The sequence below is a fragment of the Clinocottus analis genome, unplaced genomic scaffold, assembly GCF_023055335.1.
Source record: "Clinocottus analis isolate CAN_PGR_092001 unplaced genomic scaffold, fCliAna1.0.p SCAF_4, whole genome shotgun sequence".
NCBI classification, from domain to species: Eukaryota; Metazoa; Chordata; class Actinopteri; order Perciformes; family Cottidae; genus Clinocottus; species Clinocottus analis.
Window position 1 is genome coordinate 21251921 of NW_027176153.1, and position 8289 is coordinate 21260209.

Consider the following 8289-nt stretch of genomic DNA (forward strand, 5'->3'; position numbering starts at 1 on the left):
TCCCCAGCTAACTATAACACTGAATACTAAATCTCAACCTGAAATACTCTACAGCTGAAAACAAATCATCCACAAATTAGGATGCCTTCAATAACTATAAGAAATACCACTACTCTCGAGTTAAACGAATGGTAACGTATGAAGGTATTAATACCTAACTACCAAAATACATAATTTAAAGTAAAAGTCCTTCATAGGCCCTTTAAAAATGTACATGAGTAAAAGTGCACATGTAGAGAATGGCCCTTGTCAGTGTTATATTGTGGTTTCCAGGATATATTACTATATGCATTAACAGATAAGCTCTAACATGTTGTAGTACTAATAATGCTTAATATATTTTGTTGTGTATTTTTTTATAATATGGCACGTAGCATCCATGCACATACGTGAATGTTGCTGCGACACAAGGAAGACCATTTTCCTATTCGTCATATTTCTACACTGTGTTACTGCTAAATTTACTTAACTAAATTATCCACTTCCTCCGCCATTGAGTAGATGAGTTCCCCACTGGGAATTAATACAACGAACTATAATCTAGAAGTGTAACGTACAGCATTTAAGTACGTCTACCACCACCATTGAAATGCACCCGAATCAAAGAACGACGTTCGCAAACGCAACAGGTCTCTCGAGTTTACGAGGAGCTCTTGAAGGCAGCACGGGAGCTGCTCGCCGCCGCGGTGCCACAGTGCCAACAGCAGCTCCTCTTGAGAAAAGTGAAAGCCAACGCCCCGAGCCCCCGAGCCCAGCCCCGCTCCCTCCCTCCGCCGACACACAGCCGAGCCGTTGGCGGATCCTCTGAGGTCGTGACTGAGCTCAACTCGACTTTTTACATCGGAGAAGTTGATTTATCCGACTAGAAAACGGATCTCACGGTCCAACGCAGCGGAACTCTTTTTTTTTTTGTGTCTTTCCCTCCAAACGTTGTTTTTTAGTCGGTTGCTGCCGACGAAGACTCTTAAACACGAAGGTAACACGCGTGAAATAAGTCAGTTGTTAAAGTATGGCTGATACAACCGCGTCCAGCTCTGGTGCCAGCTGCTTGGAGAAGCTGAAAAATTACGTGAAGACCCCGAAGGGCTTCATCCTCACAGCAGAAATAGTAAGTTCACTGACCTGTGCGCGAGCTAACTTGTTGCGTTTAAGTGCTGAGTGTTTGTTGTTACTGTGTATGAAATGTTGCAGCTGTGTACAAAGCCCTCGTTATAATATGTTGTGTGCAACATAGTAGCATGCTTCAGTAGCATGCAATTAGGCTAATCAATATTTCATGTCGTAAAGTGGTTTAATGGAACCCACGTGGTTGTTATGGATTTGTCTCGCTATTAAAAAAAACGCATTTGCTCTGAATCGTTTTTCAGTATTTCTCTGTATTATCTGCCTTTTTTTTTCTTTTTTTTTTTTTTGCAAAGCAGCCTCTCAAGGGAATGGTAAGCATGTGATCTGAGGGGTCGAGGGATCGTGAACAGGGGTTATGGGTTCCCCACCTGTCACTTGTGTTTCACTGTTCTCTCATTTGGCACCACAGAGCCAAATGCTGAGGGCTAACGGCATATGAAAGGTCACGCGGGTTAACTCGACCCAGTGGCGGCTGTCAGGCATTTCCATTTTCCACCCGAATAGCGGTCTGCCTCCTACGTGTAGCCAGGTAGCGGTAGCCTTAACGTGGTGGGGAGAAAATGCAACGTATATCACATTCCTACAAGTATAGAAGGCTCATAAAGTGATTTTTTTTTTCTCACTTTACGTCCTTGCACATCTGGCCCTAATCAGCAGGATTATACACGTAGTAGTGGAAATGGGAACATTAGAGCTAAATGCGTGAGTAAGTTAGGTGTGTGTGTGTTCCACTTCCTGGCAAGATACAACCCCTTCCTGTCTGGAAAGTCTTATTTATACTGTCCTTGACCACTGTTTTCACATCATTGCCTTTGTTTGCATTTCACAGCTGTGTGTTCTATTAACACATGACTTGCTTTGACCTTAAATACTCTACGTATGTTATGCATTTTGTTTTTTTTTTGTGCCCAGATTCCCAATCACATGCAACAGAGTATTATCACTTATCGGAGTAGCTTACATAGAGTTGTGTTATTACTTTTCCCATTTTTTTTGTCAAAATAAGAGAGGCAAGGTTCTGCTCTCATAACTCAATGGACGCATTATAAAGAGGGCTTTCAGATGTTGGTGGTCAGTGGTCCACCCACTGTAAAGTTGTTTTTTTTCTTTTTCAGAAGTAATGGGAATTCCAGGCTGTGTGAGAAGTTTGTTCATGGAAACAAAGAATGTGTGAATTGCTCTGCACACATCCTTTGGTGTGCAAATCACAGATAGCTTCACGCTTCAGTGGATACACTCAGGAGTTTGTTGTATTCCTCACCCACCCACTCGCGTCTTTACTGGAGCCCGATGAACCTTAAAGAAAGTCATCTCTGATGGTGGATGTCTGAAATAGCTGAGAGGGAGAGGAAGAGGGGTGTGGGAGAGCAACAGGAAGACCAATGTCATTACTGCTTGTTATGTCCAATCTAATGGGACATTGGGTATTTACCGCAGCAACCCATTTTAAATCCTCCAGTTGATAAACTCCATCTAAAAGACTAAATTAACTGTCTGTGAATTGTAACGGCAAGGTCGTCCCGGCTTGTCAAACTACATTCATTTATTTTGCTTTTATTCTGGCTGTCAGAAGCATTCTTGAACATGTTTGAAGCTGCAGAACAACTTAAAGATTACTGCCCGCACCCATGTAAAGTGAATTTCTGTTTGTCATGTGGCGCGGTGAAGCCAGAAGCGATAAGTAAGGATGAGTCATGCACTGAGCTGATCTTTCACCCTGCTTTTAATATTTTGAATATGCAGTGGTAATATCCTTGTGTGACTGGAAACCATTTTTTAAATTTTTTTAGGTGATCTCCTTTTTGGAAGAAAGGGAGGAAAGAGGGCGGAAGAATGACAGTTGGTTAAATGACTAGATGTCATGATGAGTAAGAAAGTGATGAGCTGTCCATTTTCCTTTCTCAATACACTTCAGTGAGCTGCGGAAAGCGCGAAAACAGCGTAAAATCTGACTTCCTTAGCAACCGTTGCTGTTTGGTGTGTCTCTGTACCACGGACTCGCTCTTGGCTCTTTGCTCTGCTGCTGACTATAATTAGGCCAGGCGTTCACAACAATTTTCCCTCCGGTCAATTTAAAAAAGAGCAGCTCATTATACTGATGTGAATAGATCCGAGCTGGGGATCTTAAAAGCTGACCCACGCAAACAGATCCGCCGCTGTGGACAACATAAAGGCAAAACTGTGGAAAGCATAAAGGTGTCAACATGTCGGAGGCTTTTCTTGTTCTGAGGGACTCTTGTGTAGTGGGTGTTTCTCTGTGCGAGCGGCCTCCTCGGTGCCCTCAGAGCAGCCGGCTCTGGCCTCCATAAAGCCTCTTTTGTGTCGGGCCTCGGCCGCTCTACAGAGGCAGCCTGTGCCAGTCTCCAGAACACATGAAGTACTGATGCATCTGGCCGGCCGCGCGTTTGTGGAACAGTTGCGCTCGAGAGGAGGGGAAGCGTTAGTGACAGATGTAGGGCTAGTGTCCGTTACATCATGCGTGTATCATAACGACTGCAGTGATTTGACACTGGCCCCCTGAGCCGCCTGTGTCTGAGAATAAAACATTGCAATGTGCTTTTAAAAGATGCCTTGGTCCGAATCTGATTCACCACGTAAGCGTTTTATATTTGACTTTTACACCAGCTTATTCATTATTTATAAGTCATATTATATCTTTTTTTTTTAGATTTAGAGGTGTTGGTTGTCACATGTTACCACACTGTGTGCAAAGAAAGGCAGGTTAAGAAGAATACAAATAAATGTACATAATACTATTTTGAAGATAGGAACATATTAATACATATTGTATTAATGTAATAAAGTGTATTTGAACTGCACCAATTTATCAATGGATCAAAAGAAAATGATTAAAAACATATATTCGTCCCAGTCTCTCAAAAATCAAACTATCTGGATGTTCTTTGTTTTAAATCATAGTGAATTGAATATTTTGGGGTTTTGAACTTGCAGTGTTTTCAGATGTTGTATAGACGGAACAATTAATCAATACATCATCAAAAATAATCGGCAGATTAATGTATAAGTGAACTATTTGTTAGTTTCAGCCTTAAAAGTATTTTTGCTCACTGTTTGGGTGGCTGTGCTATTTTTCCGGCATATCAAAATTGACACATGTCACAGTTTAAAGCAACTTTTGCAAATATGGTATTATGAATCTATGTTGTAGAAAATAAAAAAAAACAACTAAATGCTGCTTGATGTCTTCAAGAAATGAAAACTGCTCGCCTCAAACAGGCTTCATGACTTGCACTGTGGACTTCTTGAGGTTTCTACTCCTTCACAGCTGTCAAATGTCCGTGTTGTGTGAATGTATCTACCCACACAGTTTGACAGCAGCACACAATAGCGGTATTGAAAAAAAAAAAAAGAAAGGCTGATACTGGTTGAGAGCCGTAGGCTGCCTGCCTGAGTTTATGATTTCTGCACATTGGCAGCATTTCAGTGGAATGGATTGAGAAGAATGCCCGCTGACTTTTTTTCTCTCCTCTCCCCTTGTATGGAAAAATAAGATCTTGATGGAACAACCATGTGCTGGTAATTTAAAGAAGAAAGCAGCCTGACAGACACATATGTGCACAGACGGACTTAACAGAGTGAATTATAGTCCATCCAGTTGTCTCACCGTGCAGAAACTATTTTGTTCTTGGAAAAAAGGCTTTTTCTTTCGTGGGTGTTGAGTTGTAAACTGACTGGAGTAAATAAAACAAGGATGCCTTTGTTGAAGGGATTTACCATCTGACTGGCTTTGGCTATTGAGTGGACACAGATATGTTTCTGTTACTGAGCATTCAGATGATTTGTCACCTGCAAAGTCTGATAGGAGAGGAATTAGAGTGTCTGTTACTTCTCAGGCATAACCCTGAGTGATTGTGGGATAACTTCACCATCGTCCAAATCAATAATCTCTGTTTTTATTGCTTTCCCCACCACCCTCTATTCTCTTCTCCCACTCTTAGTTAATCAGTTTCATCATCATCATCTGCTATGGCGCATCCCACACTGGAGGCTACTCCTCAGTGGCCATCTGCGAAATGATCTTCGCCATGGTCTTCTTTGGCATCTTCATGATGGAGCTGGACAAGCAATTCCTCGTGGTCAACTGGGTCTGGAGTGTGAGTCCGCTAACTGTCTTACAGCACAAACACACACACACACACACACACTGATGCACACGTGTGCCTTGTTGCGTAACACTTCATCTTCTGCTTCCCTCTTTTGTGCAGGATCTTTTCCGTGCTGGTATTGGCGCAGTCCTTTACCTCATCGTCTCTCTGATCAACGTGATCGGAGGGTCCGGGGACGGCGCTCGTATTGCAGGCGGGGTGAGTTAAACCGCTGTGACTCGAATACCCGGAAGTGTTCATGTGTTGTTTGTTTTGATAACCATGACACTGTTATCGATGAATCTGTTTTTTTTGTAGGTGTGGAATCTCATTATAGATGTGGACCTTGAATTATTATTATTTTTTATTTTTTCAAACAATCTGATGTGTTTAACAAACACACAAACTGACATGAATGACACTCGCTGTTGAGTAATATGAACATCTGCAATCATATCTCATGCTTCCTTCCCGTTTAAGTCTAGTAAAGAGCACGAGACTGTGTCACAGTGACAGAGAACTGAATCCACAGGTCCTTCAGTTCATGCGTGTCTTCACCTTGTAGTGAGCGACAGTTTTCTAATGGCTTTGAATTGATCATAGCCCCCAAAAGGACACATTTGTCGTTGGAACCGCTTGGAGATGAGTTTGAGACGAGAAGAGTGGCATCTATTTAGAGTGCAGTCGCTAATTATATTATAAATGATTTTTAACAACTAGTGTTCTCCTAAAAAAACTGAGATAAATGTAGTAAAGAGTGAAGTCTTTAGTGGCATTACAATTAAAGGATCAGTGTGTAGCATTTCAGGGGATCTATTGGCAGAAATGAAGTATGCTAATATTGAGTATATAAAGACGAGCAGGTCGTCTTTATGGGGTCGGTCATATTACACCCTCATGTTTCTACAGTGGCCCAGAATGGACAAACCAAACACTGGCTCTAGATAGGACCGTTTGCATTATAGATCTCCTCAGTGCTCTCCTAAGGCACCTTGGGGAATTTCCAGATGTTTGACTTCTGCACCTTCACCGCTAGATGCCACCAAATGCTCCACACTACACCTTAAATGACCCATAGCTATGCCGCGCCCCCCCTGCTGCTACTTCATCAAGCTGTCAGAGCTTTTGGACTTTGCTCATTGCTCACCGTTCATCACTGAGCCAGCGAAGCATTTGACCCGTCGGGGAGCTGCAGCCAGCGAGAGCACAAGAGACGCGTTGAGGGGAAACGTGGGGACGAAGTCGCCAGTTCGTCTGACACAAATTTGACCCGCAGTGACTTTGTAAAACAATCTGGTAATCTGTACTGTCTCACGGGACTAAAAATGTCTGGCGAGCTGAGTCGCAGAACAGATCTGAGATTGTGAAAGTCACTTGTCTTCAGCTATATAACGTAACATATGAGGTTACGTTCCAATACTTGTTGTTGCTGTTGCATGAATCAACAACCACAATTTGCACGGTGAATTCTGTTGTCATTGTTGGGTTCTTGTTTCCTAGGTATTTGGTTTGATTGCTGGTATACTGTTTGCCTATGACACCTACACCATCTACCTGCAAATCAAGAGCACCAGGCAGCACACGCCAGCTTCCACCGGTGAGCGCAACAGATTTGAACATGATTGATACACTGAAAACACTCTGTATATGACAATAATCTGCCTTATTTCACATGCTCATCAACGTTTATCTCCAATGCCTTGCTTTCTTTTACACAGACGACAGAGTTTAAACACTCCGAGACGCGTGCACTTCTGCCAAGAACGCAGCAGAGAACGCGTAGAAGAGGAATTCATGCAGAAGTTAACGGAACAGTCGATCACAAAGGACGGTGGACAGCACAATGAACAGGTCACAGTTTAATCAATGCCACTGTATGGTAAGGCCAGAGATTTCTTTTAGGGCTGAGCCTGAGAGGAGCACGACGTAGCCAAAGTGAGTGGTACCGTAAATCTGTGCCCCCGCGTCAAAACCAGAGGAATTCCCCTCACAAATATTTACTCCAACGTCAATGTACCACTGATTTTTTTTTTTAAAAAGGGAAAAAAAAGTAAATAATAGGAATTGGTTGTCATCAAGCAGCTTGTCTAATACACATGTCTGTTGTTTAGTGGACTGTTGTAGTGAGTAATAACTGTGTCATTTGGACTAGAAGTAACTGCCACATGAACGGGGTGGTTAAGGAATTGTTTAACGTTATAATAATGTACCTCTTGAGTGCGTTTCCTGTATTTCCAGAGAGATTTCTCAGCTGGACAAACATTTCCTTCACCATTATTTAATCATTGCGCCCCATGTGTTATTGTGCCTTGGACTCTCGGTCAAATTAACCAGTTCCTTCACCGTGTTTATCTTACGCTCTTGATGCCTAAACATTAGAAGTGTCCTCTGTTATTGGTCAGCAATCTTTTTGGCTGTTTTTTGTACTAATTAGAGATGAGTCTGCATCATTAGAGGCGTTACACGTCAATTAACCATCAACAACATGTTTCTTATTTTAATTACAGTGTCATCTTCCAGTTTCTCCCCCTATCTGCTTTGATTCTTGCTCAGGGTGTTTTTCTTACATTTGTAATACATTTGAAAGGTGCAGAATATATGTTGACGTTTTTTACAGTTCACAAGTAGGGTCCAGTTTATTTGGTTCACGTTTTTTTTCAAGTTTTTTTTTTTTAAGCGGAAAGAAAAATCACAATTTTAATATGTTCTGTAACTGTTTCCTCTACCTTTTTGGTTGTTATTTGTCCAAGTAAAACATTGCCGTAGTATTTTTTTTAACATGCTTTACAAGAGTCTGCAGTGTAATTTCAAAATTCCAAGCAGCCTTGCTTTGGGAAATAAAAGCCATTGTTACTACAAAGAAATTCTGTTTTTGTTACTTAAATTGTTCACTAATCTTACATTTTAACCCCAATGTTTTGAAAATGTCTGTATTCAACAAGATCTTAATTGACTGCATGTTTGCTGGATGTATTTGGGCTGAAACATGTCTTCTCTCAGATGGCCACTAGAGGGAAGAAGACGCATATGAAAGGTTTTGCTAAATTAAAGCTCCCTC

General features: G+C 41.8%; 1 protein-coding gene across 1 annotated transcript; it reads left to right on the plus strand.

The window, feature by feature from the left end:
* Window positions 1–692: 692 nt before the first annotated feature.
* Window positions 693–8095, plus strand: plp2b (proteolipid protein 2b). Its single transcript, XM_068597761.1, has 5 exons — window positions 693–1108; window positions 5085–5240; window positions 5352–5450; window positions 6732–6828; window positions 6950–8095. The coding sequence occupies exons 1-5, from the start codon at window positions 1010–1012 to the stop codon at window positions 6961–6963; spliced, it is 465 nt and encodes a 154-aa protein (XP_068453862.1). The 5' UTR covers window positions 693–1009; the 3' UTR covers window positions 6964–8095.
* The last annotated feature ends 194 nt before the right edge of the window (window positions 8096–8289 follow it).